Source organism: Phyllostomus discolor, chromosome 8 (assembly GCF_004126475.2).
Source record: "Phyllostomus discolor isolate MPI-MPIP mPhyDis1 chromosome 8, mPhyDis1.pri.v3, whole genome shotgun sequence".
NCBI classification, from domain to species: domain Eukaryota; kingdom Metazoa; phylum Chordata; class Mammalia; order Chiroptera; family Phyllostomidae; genus Phyllostomus; species Phyllostomus discolor.
Window position 1 is genome coordinate 62,920,566 of NC_040910.2, and position 26,771 is coordinate 62,947,336.

General features: G+C 35.8%; 1 protein-coding gene across 1 annotated transcript in view; it reads left to right on the forward strand.

The window, feature by feature from the left end:
* Nucleotides 1-26,771, forward strand: part of NCOR1 (nuclear receptor corepressor 1) — a 195,159-nt gene that overhangs the window by 53,911 nt on the left and 114,477 nt on the right. The window contains 3 exon segments of the mRNA XM_036032941.1: nucleotides 3,408-3,600; nucleotides 7,875-8,057; nucleotides 24,712-24,825. Of these exon segments, the coding sequence (XP_035888834.1) occupies nucleotides 3,408-3,600; nucleotides 7,875-8,057; nucleotides 24,712-24,825 (490 nt within the window).

The following is a 26,771-nucleotide window of genomic DNA, read 5'->3' on the forward strand; positions in this document are numbered from 1 at the left end:
TGCTGGAATAAAATAAAATGATGGGTAATTAAGTCAGAGTTCAGTCAATTTAGTGCATTGGGAGAGAAACTGGTAAAAAAGAGTGTAAATCATTCTTTCATGTAGTAGTAATCTTCTAATATAAAGTTTAATGCCAGAATTTTAGATCTCTATTTCCTAGGCTAGTCCTTAATAATATTGATTCTGAGAATTAAGTTAGGTGTGGATTTTTCTATTGTGGTAAAATATACATAAGACAATTTACCACTTTATTCTTAAGTGTTCTAACTTGTTGGAATTAAATAACATTCACATTGTGGTGCAGCCATCAGCACTATTTCCATAACTTTCTCTTTATCCTAAAGAGAAACTCTTCACCCATTAAGCAATCGTTTCCTATTCTCCTTTCTCCCAGTCCCTGGTAACCTCTAATCTACTTTTTCTCTCTATGAATTTGCCTCTTACAGATTTTTTTACATAAATGAAATCATGGAATAGTTTTCCTTTTATGTCTGGCTTATTTTACTTAGCATGTTTTTGAGATTCACCTATATTGTAGCATGTGTCAGAACTTTATTTCTTCTTTGTTTGAGTATACAAATATTGTTTATCCATTCATCTGTCAGTGGACATAGGTTGTTTCCACATTTTGCATTGTGTAAATAATGCTGCTATAAACATGGCTGTACAAATACCTGTTTGAGCCTCTGTTTTCAATAGTTTTGGTCATATATACCTAGGTGAAATTGCTAGGTCATATGTTAATTCTATGTTTTAACTTTTTTTTAAAGATTTTATTTATTTTTTTAGAGAGGGGGGAAGGGAGGGAGAAAGAGAGAGAGAAACATCAATGTGTGATTGCCTCTTATGTGGCCCTTGCTTGGGACCTAGCCCCCAAAGCAGGGATGTGCCCTGACTAGGAATCGAACTGGTGACCCTTTGGTTCTCAGCCCGCAAGCAATCCACTGAGCTACACTAGCCAGGGCCTGTTTTAACTTTTTGAGGAGCTGCCAAACTCTTTTCCAAAGTGACTGTACAATTTTACATTCCCACAAATAGTGCATGTAGTTCCAATTTTTCCATATCTCATTATTATTTTTAAAAAACAATTTAAGCTACCCTACCTGGGTATGGTATAATATCACACTGTGGTTTTGACTAGCATTTACATAATGATGAATGATGTTGATGCTTTTTTCATGTGTTTGTTGGCCATTTGTATATCTTGTTTGGAGAACTGTATACTTAAATCCTTTGTCCATTTTTTGGGGGGGGTTGTTTGTCTTATTGTTAGTTGTAGAAGTTCCTTATATATTCTGGATATTAAAACATCATCAAATGCATGATTTGCAAATATTTTGTCCTATTCTGTGGATTTTTCACTCTCTTGATAGTGCCCTTTGCTACACAGAAGTTTTAATTTTGATTAAATCCAACTTACCTATTTTTTCTTTGTTGCCTGGGCTTTTAGTGTGATATCCAGTAATTCATTGCCAAATCCAAGGTCAGGAAATTTTTCCGTTGTTTTTTTTTTTTTTTTCTAGGTATTTTAAACAGTCTTACTGTTTAAGTCTTTACTTTGAGGTATTTTTTGCTTGTGGTGTTAAGATAAGCTTCATTCTTTTGCACGAGGATACCCAGTTTCACCAGCACCGTTTATTGAAGAGAAGAGATTGTTTCCCCACTGAGTTGTCTTGCCTCCCTGTTGAAAGTCAGCTCACTACAGATGTGAAAGTTTATTTTTCAGTTTCAAATCTATTGGTCTATGTATCTATCCTTATGGTAGTACACACTTTCTATTACTGTAGCTTTGAAGTAAGTTTTGAAATTGCAAAATGTAAGTTCTCTGACTTTGTATGTTTTTTCCAAAATTGTTTTGGGTATTTCGGGTCCCTTGAGATTCTATGCGAATTTCATGATGGGTTTTTCTCTTTTTCCAAAAAAAAACGCCAGTGGGATTTTGGTATAGATTACATTGACTCCATAGATAGCTTTGTGTAGTATTGTCATCTTAACAATATTAAATCTTTCAATACACGGTATGGGATGTCTTACTACTTATTTAAGTTTTCCTTAATATCTTCCAGCAGTGTTTGTGTTTTTCAAAGTATGTCTTGAGCCTCTGTGGTCAAATTTATTTCTATTCTGTGCTTTTGGATGTTATTGTAAGTGGAATTATTTTTGTAATGTCATTTTCAGTTGTTCATTGCTAGTATATAGAAATAAAACTGATTTTTGCATTGTTGATTTTGTATCCTGTGTAATTTTGCTCATGTATTAGCTCTGACTTTTTGTGTGTGTGTGAATTCTATTGAGTTTTCTAGATATTAGATCATGTCATCTGCAAACAGAAATACTTCTTCCTTTCAAATTGGGTGCCCCCATTTTGTTCTTGTCAAGTGGTCTGTCAGCCCTCAATTCTATATTGAATACAAGTAGCAAGAGGAGACAGGCATCCTTATCTTGTTCCTGAAACTTCCTACTCCACTATTTTGTTGCGGCATCATTGTGAATTTTAAGAAGATAATGGGGTTTTATGTCTTGAATGAGATTGCAGATTTTTGAAGTGTAATACTTTTGTAGACCTCAGAGTTTATTTCATCATCTATCCTAAAAACTAAGCCCACTGATTATCACTTCAATGAAATGTTTTTTAAAATAATTATTTTGTTTTTTCAAAGAGAGGAGGAGGGAGGGAGGGAGGGAGAGAGAGAGGGAGAGAAACATCAGTGTGAGAGAGAAACATTGATCAGTTTTGGCTATAAAGTAAAATATTCTATAAATATCTTGGTAGAAAATGAAAAGTCAAGTAAACAAATTACCCATATATAGTACGCTGTACAGTATATCATCTAAAGGAAGCAAAGACAGATTCCTGACCTTTCTACATACTTGGGGAAACTAGACAGAATACATGTTTTGGGGGTCGGAATTATGTCTTCAAAACAATGTTGCATTTCCACTCAAGAGACTTTAAGTCTTAGTAATACCTCACAACTCATTTGTTCATGTAGCAATTGCTAGATTTTACTTTTCTAATTGTTTTTACTCTTGGTTAAAAATGGTGTTCTTCTAGTTTAGATTATACAGAATTCAATAATTATATCATAGGTTTAAAAATATTATTTTATGGATATTCTTCAGCAACTTTAAATTTTCTGCAAATTGAAATCTTTTGTTACATCTTTCCCTTCTTTACCACTAGCACTCCCACCCCTCCTTAAGAAAATTTTTCTATTAGAATTCAAAATGTGATAGTACTTTATAGTGAGATATATTTTTTTCTGGAGTGGAGGAGGCAGGGGGAGGGATTAACTTTGAAAATAGGCATAATTATTTCATTTATTTCAAAGTCCAGCCAGGGATATTAGCAGGAAGTTGTACATCACTTAAAAATTGTAAGTGTTTATTTTCTTTGTATGTATTAGGCCTCAAGAAAGGAGACCTGGATATGAACAGTTTCACCCAGGCCCGTCCCCAGTGGATCATGATTCACTGGAATCCAAGCGACCACGTTTGGAGCAGGTTTCTGATTCCCATTTCCAGCGTGTCAGTGCTGCAGTCTTACCTTTAGTGCACATGCTGCCAGAAGGGTTGAGGTCTTCTGCAGATGCTAAGAAGGTAAATATTTGTTCTCTTATCCTGTGGAATTGTTGGTCTCTGTAGTTTATTTAACCATATTCAGGCACTGTGCCTAAAACAAGTCTAGTTATACCACTCTCTAAAGGTTAGTGCTTTGGGAGAGTGAAAATCTTGTTAAAACTAGAAACTACAGACTTTTAATTTACTTTTTGGTAAATGAAACAACCTGAGGACTGTTATAAAGAAAAAATGCTATTGAAAAATTCTCAGTAGCAATTTTGTACTGGCTTACTGGGCTATATAAAATGTGGTCAGAGATACTCAAGACTACCATAATTTTATTAAATTTAAATTAAATTTTAAGTAATCCCCTGTAATTCAGTTGTAATTTATTAACTTTCTATGTGGGAGAATACACATTTTAGCTAAGGTTTAACTGTGCCTGTAATTTTTATACAGAAAAATACTTTTTTCTAATTTATGTAAAAGATATGTTCTTTAGGAAACTTGGAAATGCAAAGGAACAAAGTTATTCATAATTCTATATCTTGGAGATAACTACTTTTATTTATTTTTAATATAAAAGAAGCAAAAATATTTATTAAATATTAAGTAATAAGCAATTGACAATGAAAATAACCTCATTCCTTACCACTTTTAATATGTAGTTATATTTCTTGACATTTCAAACACTGTGTATTTATGAGAAAGTTCTATTAAGGTCAAACCTCTTTTCCTGTGTTTATTATTATTTGTTTTCCTTTAATGTATGTTTGTGTATTGTGCCCTTATTTTGTTGCTCAGCTTATCTTTTTGTTGAATTTATTGGGGTGACATTGGTTAATAAAATTACAGGTTTCTGGTTTACAGTTCTGTAATATATCATCTGTATATTGTATTGTATGTTCACCACCCCAAGTCAAGTCTCCTTCCATGACCATTTACCCCCCCCCCCCTTTACCCTCTTGTACCTCCCCCTACCCCTCTTCCCTTCTGGTAATCATGATGCTGTTGTCTCTGTCAATGAAGTTTTTTGTTTTTGTTTTTTTTACCATTTGCAACAACATGGATGAATCTAGAGGGTATTATGCTAAATGAAATAAGCTTGTCAAAGAAAGACAAGTACCATATGATTTCACTCACGTGTAATCTAATGAACAAAATAAACTAACAAAATAGAAACAGACTTATACACATAAGTTAGTGAACAGACTGACATCTGTCCAATGGGGAGGAGTGTTGCGGGGCTGGGTGAAAAAAGTGAAGGGGTTAAGCAAGTTTATCATTTTTAACTGTCCATTTTGCTTATTGTTAAATCTGGCACTTTGTTGGAACTGAACAAATAATTATTTTAGAGAAAATAAACTAATTATTGAAAACTCGACAATATAGTGTTAATCCCTTAGCTGTCATACATTTATATCTTACTCTCCCCCTCTTTTTATTATCAAACCTCTTTCTTGTAGTTTATTTACCTTTATGAATAATAGCCCTTCCCAACCTCATGTTAGATACATACCTGTGTATTTTCTTTGAGTTTTTATGCAATTGAAGTGATTTCAGAGATAGTGAATGTCTGCAGTTTATTTTCACATAGTTGAGCCAAGAAAAAAAAAAGTAGGTGTTTGTATGTGAAGAGAGAAAACAAGTAAAATGTTTAACTAGTGAGTCTAGATGAATGACCATCAACCTTCAACTTTTATGTAAATTTGAAAATTTACAAAATAAATTGGGTGGGGAAAAGCTCTTTGTGATGAGCTAGAAATGAGCTAAGTAAGCTTCAGGGAGTTTTGATATCTTTCTCATTATATGAAACATCTGTATTATAGTTTATGGGTATAAAAGAAGTATTTTGCAGTATTAGAAAAAGAAAGAATATGTTGAATAAAGGTCTTTATCCTTGACTGAATATATTATCACAAATATATCTAGTTACAGAATTTTTAGCAAAAAGGGATCTTAAAAGCTTATTCATAGGGATATAAGGATGGTTCAACATTTATTAATCAATTTGCTACATCACATTAACAAAATAAAGGGTAAAAACCATGTAATCATCTCAATAGATGCATAAAAAGCATTTGACAAAATTTACTATCCTTTTATGATAAAAACTCCCAATAAAGTGGGCATAAAAGGAACATAACCACATAATAAAGGCTATGTATGACAAACCCACACCTCATGGTGAAGCTGAAAGCTTTTCCTTTAAGATCAGGAACAAGACAAGGATGCTAACCATCACCACTTCTATTCAGCATAGTACTAGAAGTCTTAGCCACAACAATCAAACAAAAATAAATAAAAGACATCCAAATTCAAGAGGAAGAAGTAACACTCTTTGCAGATAACGTGATATTACATTTAGAAAGACCTAAACACTCCATCAAAAACTTGTTAGGACTAATAAATTACTTCATTAAAGTTTCTGGATATAGAATTAATGTACAGAAATCTGTTGCATGTCTATACACCAGTAACAAGTGATCAGAAGGAAAAATTAGAAAAATAATCACATCAAAAAGCATAAAATATCTGGGAATAAATTAACCAAAGAGGTGAAAGATCTGCACTCTGTAAATTCTTAATATATTGAGGAAAGAAACTGAAGAATAAATAAATGGAAATGTATACTTTACTCATGGATTGGAAGAGTTACTATTGTTAAAAAAGTCTTTATTACCTAAAGCAATATACAGATTCAATGCAGTCCCCATTAAAATACCAATGACATTCTCAGAATTAGAACAACTATAGTTCTGTGAATTATGCTTATTCTAGACATCTTATAGCCTAAAGAAAACTAGTACCTTAATCTGTAATTCATCTGCTTTACAGTATTGCTTACATCTTGAGCCTAGACTGGTGTGTATGTGTAAGAGAGAGAGTGTGTGTGAGTGTGTGTGTGTATATGTATGTAGAGGGTGGTAGATTTGGGGTAGAGGGGCTTTTATTCTGCCTCTGCTGATTTTGAGGTGGAATGGGATATTTTTTTGACTAAAGAGATATGTGTTGTCATGTGGCAGGGTTAGTTGCCCTTCATGAGCATAGGCCTAGGTGATCATAGCAACAGAAGTTCTAGGCCATTTCTCTAACTTCTGTGCCTCAGTATTAGCCCTTGGAAACCCTGAAAATGTTTTGATAGGAACTCTCCATAGTTGTTAAGTTGGGTGGGCACACAAATTTTTACCTGGAGTTTATACTGTTTTTCAGCCTACATGTTCTGATCTTTTCAAGAACCATTGCGAAGAAATGGTTAAGAAATTGGTATCTTTCTTTGTCACAATTGTGTTATTTCCCCAGAAATTCTCTCTAGTCTCAGTATTATTATACAGAAGGTTAGTCAGCCAGTTTGCCACCTTATTCTGTATAGCTTTTGGGATCTTCAAAATAGTGAATGATATATCTCAATTATAAAAGTGGTATAAATACCAGTGGGGGTTGTGTATATAAAAATTACTTCTGTAGGACTACCATGTAGAGAAATAGTACACGTGGCTTTACTATGTTTTTGCAAACCCTGAAAGGAAAGAAAGGCACCTACTAAGAAGGGCTCCTGGTGGCAAACTGGGCTCAAAAAAAGTACAGTCTTGAAGCTGTTTGCGCACAGGATCCTCTCATGGAAACTGCTTTTGTGAAGCTGCCCCTGTGCTAAACTGCCTGCCTCCTTGCTGATCTACCTGCCTCTGTGCTGGAATGCCTGCCTACACTGTGTTTCTGCCATCCAAGTGAGGCCTTGTAAAGGAGTTCCTGGAGTTTCAACCAATAGGACTGAGGCTTTCCCCAGCCACTTGGGGAAACCAACCAATCAGAGTGGCTCTGTTCTGACCAATCAGGACAGTGCTTTTGGAGCAATCAAACTGAAGATTCAGAGTCCTCATTAGCATGAGAATGGAACAGTCATAGGCCAGGATAGGGACTTCTGCCTATACTAGCCAGCTCCCTCTTGGTTTGGGTAGTGCACTTTCAACTGAAGACCCTGTTTCCCCTGCTAGAGCTGGGACTCTGAATCATGCAGGAGCAGATATGTCCAGCTGAAGAAGGGCTTGGCCCCAGGGCAACCTCACAGCAGTACTGTTTTTATTTCATAGCCACTCTAGCACTATTGAGCTATTTGCACTGAATGTTTGACCGGATAAAGTTTTCTTCTTCACTGCACCACAAATTGGGGATTCCTGTTGGCATTGAATTGGTGCCAGTGACCACTGGTTGGCATTGGTTTCAAAATTGACCTTTTCAGTTAAAAGAATCTTGGCACTAACATTGGCTGTTAGTGAGGAATAAATTCTTGCTCTCGATTTTCTTCTCTAAAGGATCCAGCGTTTGGAGGCAAACATGAAGCTCCATCCTCTCCAGTCTCTGGGCAACCATGTGGAGATGATCAAAATGCTTCACCTTCAAAACTTTCAAAGGAAGAGTTAATACAGAGTATGGATCGTGTAGATCGAGAAATTGCGAAAGTAGAGCAGCAGATCCTTAAACTGAAAAAGAAGCAAGTAAGTGTTTGATTTTACTGTTTAATGTATTCTAAGAATGAATATTTTTTCTGTAAAGAAGATAATGTTGAGTTTTCCATACATTTCAATAGTTTTCTATGATTCTGTGACTTGCTTTTTTTTTTTTTTTTTTGCTATTGGTTTCCTTAGTTTCATCCATTAATTTCCTCTGGTGTGTTGTTTGATTATATGATATTAAATAGCAAACCTTGTTTGTCCATTCTATTTTTTATTTTATTGGATGGGTTGTTTCTAATTTGTTGCTGTTTCATACATTGGTGCTATATTTTTTGGTTCACATGTAAACAGATTTTCTAGGACATGTGTCCAGGAATGTCATTGCTTGGCTAGAGGGTAAGCATACTAGATAATACTACATTTGCTGAAATGGCAGTACCATTTTACATTCCCACTGGTAGCATGTACAAGTTTCTTTTTGTGTATATCCTTGCCTTCATTTTGTAATTTTTTTCAGATGGATATGAAGTAGTTCTCACTGTGGTTTTAATTTGCACTGCCTTCATCAGGAATGAGATAGAGCTTATTTTTTAATTGTTTTTGGTTTTATTTGTGTGTGTGTTTATAAAGATTTTGTTTATTTATATTTTTAGAGAGAGAGTAAGGGAGGAAGAAAGAGAGGGAGAGAAACATGTGTGAGAGAAATAATCTGCTCCCTCTTGCTCACCCATAACTGGGGTCCTGGTCTGCAACCTAGGCATGTGATTGGTCTGGTAACCTTTTCTTTTGATGGAGGACACCCAACCCACTGAGCTACAACAGTCAGGGCTATTTGTGTTCTTCATGGGAATTTTATTTTTTTGGTCATTTTCTTATTTCTAGTATTTCCTAAAGTCTCTTGTCATTTATGTGTATGGCAGATAACTTCTACTTTGTGGCTTGTCATTCTGCTTTTATGGGGGAGGGGTGTTTTTTTTTATTGAGATTTAAAATTTACATACCATAATAGTCTGTATGTAAATACAGATTACATACACCTTTAAAGTATGTAGTTCAGTGGCTTTTAATGTAGTCATAAAGTTGTGCAACTTACCACCACTATATAATTCTGGAATGTTTTTATAACTTGGAAAAGTAACCACGTGTCTCTCTTGTGTCGCCCCTCCCTACTGCCCCTGACAACCACTAATCTCTTTTGGTCTGTATGGATTTATGTATTCTGGACATTTCAGATAAATGGAATTGTATAATATATGATGTTTAATGTCTGATTTATTTCATTTAAGCATGTTTTCAATATTCATCCATGCTGTATCTTGTATCAGCACTTAATTTCTTCTTATGGCTGAATAAAATTTTATTACACAGGTATACTGTGTTTTGTTTATTCATTTATTAGTTGATGGACATTGGGGTTGTGTTCATGTTTTAGCTGTTGTGAATAATGCTGCTGTACTGTTCATGTACACGGTTTTTATTTGAGTGTTAAGAGTGAGGTGGTTTCCATCCTAGAAAAGGGTGTGGGTGGGTGGCAGATCAGGAAAGGGGATTCACATTTAAATAGAAGATTTCAGTTTGGATTATGGATGATACTTAGCATGAGCTTTATTTTGTTTCTCCTTTTCCTGTCTTCCATTTTTGGGCTTGGTTTACCAGGACTGTTCAACGTGGTTTTCCTCGATTTGCTGAATTTTTTATTTAATGTTATCTAAAGAGTTAGGACCTTTTGATGTTTCTGGAGTTTTTCCTGTTTTTGAGTCATTTTCATTCTAGTTTGATGTTTGCGATCTTTGGGCTGGAATTATCTTGTGTAGATTTCTTTACTAGGGAAGTTTTTCTTCAGCTTCCTCCTCTTCATTATGTTCAACATTATCTTCATTGTTAGGTTTTACTTTTTCCTGTGGTAACTTGCTACCACTTCTAGGGGCAGATTACTTTCCAGATATACGTGGGAGTTTCACATTCTCCTTGTTATCATCTTCCAATTCTGCGTATTCCTCCACAACTACTAAGTGATGTCCACTAATATGCACAGGCCCAAAAGCACATTTAGACCACAGGTGGTGTTACTTAAAAGATCCTAAGGGAAACATTGGCTGTACAGATGGTTTCAGTTGCCAGTGTTATTTAAATAGAACAGACAAATTTATAATCCGTTGTCTTCAACAATGTGCATTACTTTGTACTAGCCCCTAAACTGACCATTCTTCAAGATAACTGGTGCTCATTTTCATTGTTATCCACTTTAAAGTGATAATCTTTGTTGGCTTTTAGTTCACAACTGAAAAGATAGCTCTGGGACCTTCGTGGGCTCATGTCCATGTCCATTGACTCTAATATATAAATGGCTCTCACATACTTATTTTGGAGCCAGAAACTTCACTTTGTCAAAAAAAAAAGTTAAACAATAGAAAAACTTTAACAATTCAAAAAGTAGTGTGTGAGTGCTAAGCAGAACAGGCTCTAACAGATGTTAAAAAATGTTAAGCCTCAATAAATGAAATGGTGTGAACCCAGTGCGTGGAAAACAGAAGGAATTGCCTAGATATGCACAGAAACCCACTGAGAATTTAATGTATTTAATTAATGAATTTAGTGGCTTAATGGGGGTGGTGGGGGAGAAGGTGGATGGAGATAAATGGCCAGTGTTCCAGGTAATAACTAAGCAGTACAGAGTCACACCAGGGCCAAATGATTTAAATTGTGATGAAGTCAAATCTTTTATTACTTGTGTCCTAGCTAAGAAACTGTTGCATAATACAGGGTTACAAATATTTATACCTTTGTGGGTTTTTTTGTAGGCACAAACTTTATATTTCATGTATCATTAACATTTTCATGTCTAAAATTCTCTTCTGTTCACCCTGTTCTTTTTTTTCCTTCCTTTTTTCCCCTCCTAATGCCTTCATTTGTTTGACCCATTTGTTTTCTCTGTGTTCAGCTTCCTTGGCTTCTTGTGGTTCTCAGAGTCTGAACAAAGCACTTAATAACCTGCTCTCTTTTGCTCCGTAATGCCTTCTCCCTCTCCATCCATGAGCACTTCACTCCTCTTTATTCTTCATCTTGGAGCTTTCTGCTTTTATTACAGAACAAACAAGGGGGCTCCTGGGACGATGTACTATTACCAAAAGAAAATCCTAGGTCCGTTATGTCCGCCACCTATAGGAAAGACGTCTTTCAATGCCAGAGATTCGTGAAAAGGAAAGGAAATGTTTATTTAATGCTATACAAACTTAAAGTAGTGACCTACTGTCTTCATCAAAATCCCAAATTCCCTTAAAACACCCACAAACACACAGTCTTTCCTTTCCCCTTTGCCCAGTCTGGGGTACCGTATCTCAGGAAAGTAAATAGAAGTCCATAGCTCAGGCAGTCCCTGGTTCTTCCCAGTACTCTGTGCTAGGCTGGTAGGCCTCCCTCAGTTCCCAGCACCATCAGCTGTGTTGTCAGGATCTCTGCTAAAGCTGGGTGGTGGTTCCCCCTTATAAAGCTGCAGGGGTCCCCACTCTGGCAAAGGCACGTGGTCCTCTTTCCACCATTCCAGCTGCGTGGTCCTCTTTCCCAGGGCCATGGGAGTCCCCACTGAGCCAAAACCGAGTGCTACTCTCCTCTCAGGGCCAGTCAGGGGAGGGGGGTTGCCACTCTGCCAAAGTGAGTGGAGATTCTCTGCTAAAGCTGCATGGTGATTCTCTCTCGCAGGGCTGCAGGAGTCCACACTCTGCCAAAGTCGTGTGGTCCTCTCTCTCTCAGGGCTGCCGTGTCTGGGTTTAAATTCCAGCACCAGTCTTCCTCTGCAGCCCCATTTCCAATTCCTCCCACACTTGGCCTCATATGCCAGAACTCATATCCTTCCAGCTTTACTGGACTGCCATCATGAGTCTGGGCAGGTGTGGCCCCATGTCATGGAGCCAATTATCTTCAAGCTTCCATGCAGCTATAACTCAGAGGGCCTGCCCCCCAGTTACTGTCTTGGTGGGGTAGTTACTTCCATTCCCCTGGCTCAGAGCATGGCCACAGCTATTTAACATTAAGCAACCAACCAAAGGTTATAGATATGTTAAATGACCATGCCAGAGGTTAGCTACAAGGCTGTTGCTATTCGAAACAGCTCTCAAAGGCCCTGCTCCATTTGTCCCTTCCGCCAACCCACACCTGGGGAGTAGGGGGGGGGGGTGAGGACATCCTAAAATCTCCTGAACACCTTGAGTTCTGGACCCCATTTCAAATGCCTATTTGGGGTCCCCCCTCTTGGCTGCACCCTGTAACAGTTTTATGGTTTTACCACTTAAATTTAGGTCTTTGAGCCTGATAGTGCTTTTTGGTGAGTAGAATTTCTTTAGATTTCGTATGTGGCTACCCTGACATCATTAAAATAGTTTACTGTATTGTCTTTTTGAAACTTTTGTAGTGATGCTTCTCACATTCTTTTTTCTTTTTATTACATTTATAGGGGTGATATTGGTTAATAGCATACAAGTTTCAAGTGTGCAATTGTATATTACATTAGCTGTATATTACACTTTGTACTTACCATCCAGAGTCTAGTCTGTCTTTGTCACCATATATTTGACTCCGTTTACTCTCTTCATCCTCTCTCCAACCCCCTTCTGCTCTGGTAACTACCCTTCTGTTGTTTGAGTCTATGGGTTTGTTTTGTTTTGTTTGTTCATTTCTCTTTTTTTTTTAATTCTGTCTGACTTATTTCACTTAACATGATACTCTCGATCCATTCATGTTGTCACAAATGGCAGTATTTCATCCTTTCTTATGGCTGTATAATTATCCATTGAAGGACATTTAAGTTGTTTCCATGACTTGGCTACTGTGTATAATGCTGCAATGAACATAGAGGTACATATATATTTCTGAAAAAATATTTTCAAGTTTTTCAGGAAGATACCCAAAGAGATATTGTGGGGTCATATGGTAGCTCTATTCTTAAAATTTTGAGGAACATCTATACTGTTTTTCCATAGTGGCTGTGTCAATTTATATTCCCACCAGCAATGGATGAGGGTTCCTTTTGTTCCACAACCTTTCCAACACTTATTTCTTATCTTATTGATAATAGTCATTCTAACAGTTGTGTGGTGTATCTCATTGTGGTTTTGATTTGCATTCCCCTTATAGCTAGTGAACTTGAGCATCTTTTTATATATCTGTGGCCATTTGTGTATGTCTTCTTGGAAAAAGTGTCTGTTTAGGTCTTCTGCCTACCTTTTAATAGGCTTGGGTGTTTTTGGTTTTTTATTTGTTTTTTTGTTTGTTTGTTTTATGAGTTATTTATATATTTTGGGTATTGTTTGCAAATATCTTCTCCCCTTTCATTGTTGTCCTTTTGTCTTGTTGATGGTTCCTTTCGTTGTTTGGAATCTTTTTAGTTTGATATAGTCACATTTATTCTTGCTTTTACTTGGCTTTGGCGTCAAGTTCATAAAATCCTCTCTGAGACCACAGTCCATAAATTTAGTATGTATGTTTTTTGTCTATGTGTTTTATTGTTTCAGGTCTTACATTTATAAGCCTTTAGTGAATTTTGAGTTAATCTTTGTGTATAATGCCAAATAACAGTCTAGTTTCTTTTTTTAGTATGTGACTTTGTAATTTTCCCAACACCATTTATTGAAAAGGCTTTCTTTTCTCCAGTCTATGTTTTTGCCTCCTTTGTCAAAAATTATTTGCCCTTATATATGTGGGTTCATTTCTGGGTTCTCAGTTCTGTTCCATTGATCTTATGTATGTTTTTCTGCCAATACAATACTGTTTTGATGATTGTAGCTTGATAGCATAATCTAAAGCCAGGGAGTATAATTCCTCTGGCTTTGTTCTTTTTCTCAAGATTGCTTTATAAATTCAAGGTCTTTTGTGGTTTTATACACATCTGATTTAATTTCTTTGAAAGTGACCTTGGGACTTTGATGGGTATTTGCATTAAATCTGTGCATTGCTCTGGCTAATATGACCATTTTAATCATGTTGTTTCTTCCAATTCATGAACACAGAATATCTTCTCATTTCTTTATGTCTTCTTCAATTTCCTAGTCTTGTAGTTTTCAGTGTAAAGGTCCTCCACAACCTTTAAATTCATTCCTAACTATTTTATTATTTTTGTTACAATTGCAAATGAAGTTGTTTTCATTTCTTTTTCTGATACTTCATTGTTAGTATATAGGAATGTAATAGATTTTTGTATATTGATTTTGTATCCTGCAACTTTACCATTTTTATTTATTGTTTCTAATATTTTTTGGTGGATTCTTTAGGGTTTTCAATATATAGAATCATGTCATTTGCAAAAAGTGACAGTTTTACTTCTTCATTCCCAATTTGGATGCCTTTTATTTCTTTCACTTGACTGATAGTTCTTGCTAGGACTTCCAGTAGTATTGGACTGGCCAAAAAGTCCATTACATTTTTTCCATACATTGGCTCTAGTGGTGCTTAGTTGTCTTTAATTTCATTTGAAACAATTTTGTTAGGTTGTATTGTGGCAGTTGTCATATCAGCATCCATTAAAAAACTTATCAAAATCATTGTAGCTATTTTAATATTGAAGTTGGATGAAGATATGCAACATTTTTGATGTATTATTATTTTAAGAAAAGTAAAAACTCAACTGAAACATAAAAAAAGATTTGTGTAGTGTATGGAGAAGGTAGTATGACTGATCGAACATTCAAAAGTGACTTGTGAAGTTTCTTGGTACTGTTGACATTTGTCCAAATAATTCTTTGCGGTGGGTTGTCTTATAACCTCTACCCACTAGAAGTCAATATCAGGAGATAGCCTACATACTCAAAATATACAAAGCAGTAAAGTTACTGGTGAAAATGAAAATCGTGTCTTATTTTATGGAAAAAACATAATGGACTTTTTGGCTGTTATTCAACCCAATATGTTCAACTGTGGTGAGATTGGGCATCCTTGTCCAGTGCTTGATCTTAGAGGAAAATCTTTCAGTTTTTCACCATTGAGTATGTTTTTAGGTAAGGGTTTGTTATATATGACCTTTATTATGCTGAGGTACTTTCCTTCTGAACCCATTTTATTGAGTGTTTTAGTCATAAATGGTTGTTGTATCTTGTCAGATGCTTTTTCTGTATCTATTGATATGATCATAATGTGATTTCTGTCTTTTATTTTGTTAATATGGTATACCACATTGACTGATTTGTGTAATTTTAAACCATGCCTGTGTCCCTGGGATGATTCCTCTTGATTGTGATGCATTACCTGTTAAATGTTTATTTGCCTTTATTTTGTTTAGGATTTTTGCATCTGTATTCAAGAGATATTGGTCTATAATTTTCCTTTTTTGTGTTGTCCTTGCTAGGTTTTGATATCAGTAATGTTGGCCTCATCAAATGAGTTTGGAAGTATTGCCTCTTCTTCAGGTTTTTGGAAGAGTTTGACAAGGATGGGTATTGAAACTTTTAGTATTTGGTAGAATTCACTAGTGAAGTCATTTGGTCCTGGACTTTTACTTTTTAGGAGGTTTTGGATGGCTATTTCAATTTCCTTACTGTAGTAGTCAGTCTATAGATTTTCCAGTTCTTCATGATTCAGTCTAGGAAGCTTATATGTATATTTCTAAGAACTTGCCTGTTTCTTCTAGGTGTATAGCCTTTCTTAGTGTTATTTTATAGTCTTTTGTTTGTGCTGTTCATTGTAACTTCTCTTTCATTTCTGATTTTGTTTGAGTCTTTTCTTCTTTTCCCTTAGTCTAGCCAGGGATTTGTCAGTTTTATCAATCTTTTCAAAGAACCAGCTCTTTGTTGGATTGTTTTATTCTCTTTTGTTCTTTTTTTAAAAATATATTTTATCAATTATGCTATTACAGTTGTCCCATTTTCCCCCCTTCACTCCCTTCCATCCTGCACAACCCCTCCCACCCACATTCTCCCCCCTTTAGTTCATGTCCACGTGTCATACTTATAAATTCGTTGGCTTCTACATTTCCCATACTATTCTTGCCCTCCCCCTGTCTATTTTATACCTGCCATCTATGCTACTTATTCTCTGTACCTTTTCCCCCTCTCTCTCCCTCCCCCTCCTCTGTTGATATCCCTCCATGTGATCTCCATTTCTGTGGTTCTGTTTCTGTTCTAGCTGTTTGCTTAGTTTGCTTTTGTTTTTGTTTTAGGTGTGGTTGTTAATAATTGTGAGTTTGCTGTCATTTTACTGTACATGTTTTTTATCTTCTTTTTCTTAGATAAGCCCCTTTAACATTTCGTATAATAAGGGCTTGGTGATGGTGGACTCCTTTAACTTGACCTTATCTGGGAAACACTTTATCTGCCCTTCCATTCTAAGTTAAATCTTTGCTGGATAGAGCAATCTTGGATGTAGGTCCTTGCCTTTCATGAATTGGAATACTTCTTTCCAGCCCCTTCTTGCCTGCAAGGTCTCTTTTGAGAAATCAGCTGACAGTCATATGGGCACTCTTTTGTAGGTAACTGTCTCCTTATCTCTTGCTGTTTCTAGGATTCTCTTCTCCATTTTAATCTTGGGTAATGTAATTATGATGTTCCTTGGTGTATTCCTCCTTGGGTCCAACTTCTCTGGGACTGTCTGAGCTTCCTGGACTTCCTGGAAGTCTATTTCCTTTGCCAGATTGGGGCAGTTCTCCTTTATTATTTGTTCAAATAAGTTTTCCACTTGTTGCTCTTCCTCGTCCCCTTCTGGTACCCCTATAATTCGGATGTTGGAATGTTTCAAGATGTCCTGGAGGTTCCTAAGCCTCTCCTCATTTTTTTTGGATTGGATGTTTCTGTCTTCCTTCTGGTCCACACCATCGATTTGAGCCCCAGTTTCCTTCCCATCACTATTGGTTCCTTGTGCATTTTCCTTCATTTCATTTATTGTAGTCTTCATTTTGTCATCTAATTTGCAACCAGATTCAACCAATTCTGTGAGCATCCTGATTACCAGTGTTTTGAATTATGCATCTGAGAGGTTGGCTATCTCTTCGTCTCTTAGTTGTATTTTTTCTGGCGTTTTGATCTGTTCTTTTGTTTGGGCCTTTTTTTTTTTTGTCTGCGCACGCCTGTTATGTAGTAAGGGGCAGAGCCTTAGGTGTTTACCAGGGCAGGGCAACCCACCTTGCTGCATTGTGACGCTGTCTGGTGGGGAAGGGGTCTGAGAAGGAACAATGGTGCTTGCTCTGATCTCTGTCGGATTTCAGTCACTTCAGCAACTACAAGCAAATTGGGCTCTTCTGGTGCTGATTCCCGTGTAGGTGAATTTGTGTACATTCTAGGACCCTGTGGGTCTCTCCAGTGAACTCTCCTGTGAGCTTGAGGCTGGGAGTTTGTGCTGCGTCGACCTCAGCTTCCATAGGTGTTTTCAATTAGTGTTTTGAGGCTCTATTTTCCTCTGCTGGGACCCTGGGTTGCTCAGTCTGTCTCACTCCCCAGTTTTGCCTGGTTTATCTGCATGCGAATGTGAGATGGCCAGGTCCACCAGCTGTCTGACACAAGTGCACCCCGCTCCACAATCCACCACTTTGCTGGGTCCACCAGCCGCAGCTTTGCTGCAAGCCCTCTCTGCGCCAGCTGCCCGACTCCACCCCTCCCATCGAATGTATCTTCTTTACCTCCTTGGTTGTTGGACTTCCATTTACTTTGGTTTTCTGGCAGTTTCTCCTTTGTTCTTTATTTCATGTATTTCTGCTCTAAATTTTATTATTTTCTTTCTTCTGCTGATTTTAGGCTTTGTTTGTTCTTATTCTAGTTATTTAAGGTGAAACATTATGTTGATTATTTGTGATTTTTGTTTCTTATAGTAGGCCTGTAATGTAATAATCTTCCCGAGATTTTGATACGTCTGTTGTGACTCTCATTTGTTTCTGTGTATCTTTTGACCTCTTTTAGTTTTTCTTTGATCTAGTAATGGTTGGTAGCATTAATTTAATTTCCACATATTTATGGTTTTTCCAGCTTTCTTTTTTGATGTTCATTTCCAGTTTTCAATCATTCTGGTCAGAGAATATGTTTGGTATGATTTTAGTATTCATAAATTTGTTGAGGCCACTTTTGTACCCCAACATATGATCTCTCCTTGTGAGTGTTCAATGTGCACTGGAGAAGAATGTATATTCTGATGCTTTGGAATAAAGAACTTGGTAAATACTGATTATGTCTATTTGGTTTAATGTGTCATTAGGCAGATGTTTCCTTATTGATATTGTGCTCGGGTGATCTGTCCACAGCTGCCGATGGGATATTTAGGGCCTCTACTGTAATTATATTTTTGTCATTTTCTCCCTTTAGTTCTGCTAGTAGTTACTTTATATATTTTGGTGCTCCTGGGTTGGGTAAATGTACGTAAATAAGTTTTATTCTTAATGTATTGTTCATTTATCATTACAAAATATCTATCTTTGTCTCTTTTTACATTTTTTTATCCTGAAATCATTTTTTGTCAGATATTGATATGGCTATACCAGCTTTTCTCCAGATGCTGTTTGCTTGGAATATCATTTTCCACCCTTTCACTTTGAGTTCTTTGTTTGTCTTCTGAAGGTGGCATATAATTAGGTTTTGTTTTTTATCCCATCAGGCTACTTAGTGCATTTTAATTGATGAGTTCAGTCCATTTACATTTAGGATGATTATTGATATGTGAGGATTTCCTATAGTCATTTTATCTTTTGTTTTCTGGAAGCTGTGTATCTCCATTGTTCCTTTTCCCTTGTGTGTCTTTTATTTTAGTTTGGTAGTAGCCTTTGTTGTTGTTGTTGTTGTTGTTGTTGTTAGTAGACTTTGTTGTTGTTGTGGTGGTGGTGGTGGTGTTTATATTTTAGATTTCATGTATAAGTAGGATCATATGGTATTTGTCTTTCTTTGTCTCAGTTATTTCACTTGGCATAATTCCCCGAGGGTCCATCCATGTTGTCACAAATAGTAAGTTATCCTTTTTTTTTAATGGCTGAATAATATGCCTATATATATATGTAACATTTCCTTTATCCATTTATCTATCAGTGAATACTTAGGTTGTTTTCATATCTTGGCTATTGTAAGTAATACTGCAGTGAACGTAGGAGTGCGTATATCTTTTTGAGTTATTGTTTTTGTTTTCTTTGCTCAGATACCCAGAAATGGAATTGTTTGTTCATATGGTATTTCTATTTTGATTTTTTTGAGGAACCTCCATGCTGTTTTCCATAGTGATTGCACCAATTTTCATTCCCACTAACAAGGGTTCATTTTTCTTTACATCCTCACCCACACTTATTTCTTGTGTTTTTCATAATAGCCATTGTAACAGGTGTGTGGTTATATCTCATTGTAGGTTTGATTTGCATTTCCGTCTTGATTAATGTTGAGCATCATTTTATGTATCTATTGGTTATCTGTATGTCTTCTTTGGAAAAATGGCTTTTCAGAACCTCTTTTTTAAGTTGAATTGATTTTTTAAAATTTTTAATGTTTTTGTTGTTGTTTGTGAGTTCTGTATATGATTTGGATATTAACCCCCTTATCAGATATATGATTTGCAAATATTCCAGTTCTTAATTTTTATTCTGTGTATTTCTAGGCTCTTATTTTAGGCATATACACGTTTATAATTGTTACTTTTCCTGTTAAGTGAAACCTTTTATTATAAGGTAATGTCATATTATCTGTTGGAATGCTTTCTAACATAAAGTCTTTTTTGCCTGATAGTGATATAATTAGATCAGCACTTTTGGTTGATACTGATTAGCTTATCTTTTTTTCTTCTCTTTCCTTTCTGTGCTCTCATATTTAAGTTGTATCTGCTATAAAGATATATAGCTAGATTTTGTTTTATACACAGTCCGACAACCTGTCTTTCCACAGGATAATTTATTTCTTTTAAACTGATAATCATGATTGGTAATATCTGAAATTTTAAAACTATTTTATTTTATGCTTTCTGGTTGCTCTATCTCTTATGCTGATGTTGGTATTTTTGTTTTATTTCAGACGTTATTCTGGATTTGCTTTCTTTTTGTCATTTCATTTTCTTTTGCCCCACTAGTTTGGATTTTATACACTATTTCTTTGTTTATAGTTTTCCCCCAGAAAAATTTAACAGCCTATTTACTCGAATCCTAAAACTAAGTAGTATATTAGCCATGTTCTTTCGTAGTAGGAAGGTATACTACTTCATTTTTTCATTCTTCCCAGTGTTTATGCCTTTGTTGTTATATATTTTAGTTCTTTGTTCTTTTTAAACCACCTGAGACATTATTTTATATAGTCATGTTTATTTAGGTTTATCCACATAATTGTCATCTTATTCGCTCATTATTCCTTTTTGAAATGCAGATCTTCCATTTGGGGGTTTAAGTTGTTCTTGAAAAACATACTTAGAACGTCTGTTAGTTAGGATTTGTTAGCAAATTCAGTATTTGCTTTTTATGACTTAAATGTTAACTTTTATTTAATGCCTGTTTATTGAAAGATTTTCCTCTGGCTGCTTTTTCTTTTTCTTTGGGTATTATTGTTTTACAAGGATGTATTTGGGAATGGGTTTATTATTATTCTTAATCCAGCTTGAGAATCATTGGGCTTCCTGTATGTGTTAGAGTTTTTCATCAGTAATGGAAAATTTTAAGTCGTTATCTTTGTTTTACCAAACCCTTTCCTACGGTTTCTTTTCATCTCCTTCTAAAATTCCTGTTAGATGTAATATCACTCTTGTCTTCTATGTGTAGTATTGCTCCCCCCGCCCCCCCATCTTATTGCTTCTTTGGGCCTCATTGTTGCCAATTTTTAAATTTTTGTCTTTCAATATGCATTTCTGTCTTCACTTTAAATATTTAATCTGTTATACCTTAATAATTATGTTTTTATTACTGAAATTTCTATTTGGCTCATTTTAAAATCTGCTTGGTCATTTTAAAAATATTCCCTTGATTTTTAAAAATATGTTGAGCCTTTTTTATTTATTGAATCATGTTAAATTTATGATAACATTCCTTACAATTATTTTAAGTTTTGTGGATCTGATTCTGCTAAGTTGGTCTTATCTTTTGTTTCTTCACTTGTAATATGGTAATACTACTAATAATACCAGTTAAATCATGTTATTATTTATGAGTTGAGACAGTGAATATTTTGAATAATATGTGGCACATATGAGTACTCAGTAACAGGTAACCACTTATAATAATGAAAAATAATGAAATATATTGTGTGATCAAAAGAGGTACAATAGCTATAAATTTTATTGAGGAATATCAAAGATAAACTTGAGTAAATAAATATACCATAGATGGATAGAAACAAGATCAATAATGTTGTGTGTTCGTGTTAATTCATATGTTTATAGATTTTTCAATAAAATCCCAACTAAATTTAGTTTTCAGTTTTTACAAAATTATTATAAAGTTAATATGAAAGAAGGTGTATTTTTTTGTTTTATTTGTTTTAACCTATCTGTTACAATCATTTTGTCCCAGGGCTACTTAGGTGCTAAAAATAAAATGTAATTTTCTGAAGCTTGTTTATTCCATTCTCGACACCCACTTAACAGGGATCCTAAAAGAAGACCCTCTGGGCAAAGGAAAGAAAAGGCATCCTTGAAGAAGTTCTTGCCATAAACCTGATCTCACAACTCCAAATATCTGTCTTTCACTTAGCTATTTAGTAGACTGCAAAAGAGTACTTTCAGTTTCAAAGTGGAAGTGGTCCTTTTGAAGCTTCTTTCTTGGAGGATTTTTTAAAACTTTTTAAAAGTATATTTTATTGATTATGCTATTACAGTTTTCCCAATTTTCCCCCTTTGCCCCCCCTCCATCCCTAGCCCTCCAGCATTCCCCCTCCCTTAGTTCATGTCCATGGGTTGTACATACAAGTTCTTTGAGTTCTCTGTTTCTTATACCATTTTTGACCTCACCCCGTTAATTCCTACCAATTATACTTTTTTAAAATTTTATTTTGTTGTTCAAGTACAATTTTCTCTTTTACTCCTACCCTAGCCCATCCACCCAGCCCTCTCTACCTCCCTCCCCTTTCCACCCCCCCCCCCCCGTTTTTGTTCCTGTGTCCTTTATACTTGTTCCTGTAAACCCTTCCCCTTTTCCCCTGAAATTCCCTCCCCTCTCCCCTCCAGACACTGTTAGCCTGTTCCCTCGTATTTCAGTGTCTTTGGTTATATTTTGCTTGTTGGTTTTTGTTGTTTAGGTTCCTGTTAAAGGTGAGATCATATGGTATTTGTCTTTCACCACCTGGCTTATTTTGCTTAGCATAATGCTTTCCAGTTCCATCCATGCTGTCACAAAGGGTAGGAGCTCCTTCTTTCTTTCTGCTGTATAGAATTCCATTGTGTAAATGTACCATAGTTTTTGGATCCATTCATTTACTGATGGGCACCTAGGTTGCTTCCAACACTTGGCTACTGTAAATTGTGCTGCTGTGAACATTGGGGTGCATAGGTTCTTTTGGATTGGTGTTTCAGGGTTCTTAGAATATAATCCTAGCAGTGGAATTGCTGGGTCAAAAGGCAGAACCATTTTCTTAGTTTTCTTAGAAAAATTCTGTACTATTTTCCATAGTGGTTGTACCAGTCTGTATTCCCACCAACAGTACACTAGGGTTCCTTTTTCTCTACAGCCTCTCCAACACTTGTTATTTGTTGCTTTGTTTATGATGGCCATTCTGACTAGTATGAAGTGGTATCTCATTGTGTTTTTCATTTGCATCTCTCTGATAGCTAACAATATTGAACATCTTTTCATGTGTCTCTGGATCCTCTGTATGTCTTCCCTGGAGAAGCGTCTGTTCAAGTCCTTTGCCCATTTTTTAACTGGGTTGCTTGTCTTCTTAGAGTAGAGTCATGAAAGTTCTTTATATATTTTGGAAATTAAACCCTTGTCTGAGGTGTCATTGGCAAATATGTTTTCCCATACAATTGGTTCTCTTTTTATTTTAATACTGTTTTCTTTAGCTGTGCAGAAGCTTTTTATTTTGATGAGATCCCATTTGTTTATTCTTTCCTTTATGTCCCTTGCTCTAGGGGACATATCAGTAAAAATGTTGCTGTGTGAAATATCTGAGATTTTCCTGCCTATGTTCTCCTCTAGGACTTTGATGGTGTCACGGCTTATATTTAAATCTTTTACCCACCTTGAATTTATTCTTGTGTGTGGTGTAAGTTGGTACTCGAGTTTCTTTTCTTTTCTTTTCTTTTTTTTTCATGTAGCTGTCCAGTTCTCCCAACACCATTTGTTAAAGAGGCTATTGTTACTCCATTTTATGTTGCTGCCCCTTTTGTTGAATATTAATTGACCATAGAGACTTGGGTTTATTTCTGAGCATTCTATTCTGGTCCATTGGTCCATGTGCCTGTTTTTATGCCAGTACCAGGCTGTTTTGATTACGGTGGCCTTGTAATACAGTTTGGTATCAGGTATTGTGATCCCTCCTACTTTGCTCTTCTTTCTCAAAATTGCAGCAGCTATTCAGGGTTGTTTATGGTTCCATATAAATTTTTGAAGTGTTTGTTCTATGTCTGTGAAATATGCCATTGGTACTTTAGTAGGTATTGCATTGAATCTGTAAATTGCTTTGGGTAGTATGGACAGTTTGATGATATTAATTCTTCCGATCCATAAATGTGGCATGTTTCCATTTGTTTATGTCTTCCTTGATTTCTTTCTTCATTGTTGTGTAGTTTTCTGCATACAGGTCTTTTACCTCCTTGGTTAGGTTTCTTGTAGGATTTTTATCCTTTCATTTGGGTGTGATCTGACTTATGTTAATAGGAGCATTGGCTGTTAGTCTTATTTTAGTAGTAGTGATAATTTTTTCTTCTGGGCTTTAAGTAGACTTAATATCTTTACCTAATGTCTTTTTTTATCATCTTGGGCAGTGAACTTATATTCACATGAGTATTTGTTGAGCATTTACTAGGTATCACTTGTTGTGTTGGGGGGAAAAATAAACAGTGAGCCAAGCAGAACAAGGCTCTGCTTATTTCAGTAATAATTGTAGGTAATAAAATTGTATTAAATGAACACTTTTAGTTCAAATATGCTTTTGAGTCATTCAGTCCTCTGAAAAAGCTATGTGGTAAGTAGGGTTAATATCCCTACTTTACATGAGTGGTTTATGTTCTTGCTCAAGATTGAGGGTAAGGACTTAGAAAGGGTCCTAGGAACACATCACTTGTAAAAGGGTGAGCCTAAGGCTACAACCCAGTCAGAGTAATGCAGATAGCTTTCTGTGTTTAATCACATGCACCAGCAGTCCATATTCTTGTGGTTTTGCCAGTGCCTCTTGACTACCAAGTATACAATTTGGTGGGAAGGGTAGGGAATGGTGCTATTCTGAGCTAAGTATTATCCTTAAACACTCGCATGCCCTCTCCCCACCAGACATTAACACATACTGTGTATCTATAACATATGAAAGTATTTTTCCAGTGCCACAAAAGATCATTGTGATAGAGGTTTATAGGGATATATTTATATGTTTAGTTTCTCTTATTTTGCTTCATTTATAAGATTCAATATAAAAAGATTTATGTTGTTTAGTTATTTGTCAAAATAAATTTGATTGGATTTGTTAGACCCCTTGGGTCTATTAGATCCTAGAAGATTAAATGATTACCCTATAGAGTCAGCATAGCACTGCTCAGGAGCATGTGTTATCTCTGGTGATTAATTACTGGTGGGGGGGTGACATGCAGCAGATGCCTGACTCTTCCTTTCTGGGTCTCTTAGCAACAGCTTGAAGAAGAAGCAGCTAAACCTCCTGAGCCTGAGAAGCCTGTGTCTCCTCCTCCTGTGGAACAGAAACACCGCAGTATTGTCCAAATTATTTATGATGAGAATCGGGTAAGCTCATGCCATTCCTGATGGCACAGGCATTTAAAATTCTTCGACTGCCTTTTCTAAGTGGTCAGTGTGTTCTGTAGTGATGTTAATTGAATTAAAACCTGGTTTCTGATTTAATTTTTAATTGTCTTAGATTTTGATTAACTGAAGCTTGGTGTTTTCTTTTTTTTTTCCTTAAGATTGAAGAAAAGCTGACAGTTGTGTCTTAAATTATTTAATATTTTATATACATGCTACACTATTTAAATATTTAATGAGAGCATAGTTTTATCAGCTGTGTCTCATATAAATACTAGCAAGCAAGTTTGTACCAAATAATACAAAACACTTTTTCTGTAGTTTTTCATTTTATGAGGGACATTTAATACCAAATACTGATACTATTCTAATACAGATGGGTCTTTAGATGTGAAAATGACTTACATTATCATCTCCAGAATTAATAGCCAGGCTGTGGTTTGAATCTTAGTTATTGAGTGTGAGGCCATTGATTTTTGGGTAAACTTTGCTTTTTTAGATTTATTTAAATTATTTTTAAAAAGATTTTATTTATTTATAGAGAGGAGGGGTAGGGAAGGAGAGAAAATCAGTGTGTGGTTGCCTCTCATACACCCCCTACTTGGGACATGGCCTGCAACCCAGACATGTGCCATTACTGGGAATCGAACCGGTGACCCTTTGGTTTGCAGGCTGGCACTCAACCACTGAACTACACCAGCCAGGGCTTAAAATAATTTTTATATTCATAATTAAAAGTGTCTATGGGTTTAGGAAAGGCAGGCCTCAATTCTATGAATAATTTTGTGATGTCAAAGTTAGTTTTTGGCCAGAATCCAGCCCAGGAACTAGCAGTTAAAAGGAAACATTTCATCTTAATATAAACAAAACTTTACACAGAGCTGTTTAAACAGTGGGCTTCCAGAAGTCCTCAGGCCAAAAATGAATAGCATGTTTTAAGTACTGTGGGAGAGAATAGGTTTGTTAGCTGAAGTAGGTCATAGTTAGAAGTTGGTATTGTTGTTTCAATTTGCTCCTTTGTAGTCAGCAGAGTAGGACATCTTACAGGCAACCTATAACTTTATAATAGCCCAGATCCTAAAGGAACTTAGCCTTAAGGAAAGCAGCTGTGAGTTAGTCATTAAATAAACATTTATAGGAATAACCTTGGACTCATGTACATGTATCTATCTATATGAATAACTGAAAGTCATCAGATATGTAATATTTGAGATAATTGGAAGGTAATATGGGAAATTAATATTATTTTCTTGGCTGAGCTCAAAATTGTCCAGTGTATTGAATAGACAGAGCTATGTACATCAAGATCTATCCAGTGAGGGTGAAGGGCAGTAGGACTACCTCCTGGCATCCTAGAGGAGAAGAGTGTTCTGTGGTCATGCAGGGATGTGGCCCAGGGTTGACAGATACTCCTTTATTTAAGAAAAGCCATGAACATGGAGTTTTATGTGAAATTTCCTACTTTAAAAAAATACTCTAGCCCTGGCCAGTGTGGCTCAGTGGATTGAGTGCTGGCCTGGGAATCGAAAGGTCGCCAGTTTGATTCCCAACCATGGCACATACATGTCTGCATTGTGGGCCAAGTCCTCAGTTGGGGATGTGTGAGAAGAAACTGATTGATGTATTGCTCACACATCAGTGTTTCTCTCACTCTCTTTCTCCCTCCCTTCCCCTTTCTCTAAAAATAAATAAATAAAATCTTTAAAAAGAAACCTCTATAGTGGGCTAATGAGCTTCATGGTCTCTTGGTGACCTCAAAGATAAAGTAAATAGGAATTAGAGATGATAACAATGGAAAAGAATCTTCTAAAATAAAATGTTGAATTCTTTTTTAGTATGAGTTAATTTTCAAGTAAGTCGAATTCAGTGATATTTATTGATTGATTTTTTTCTTAATTAGCCTTGTCTCACAATCCTACCCATTGTCC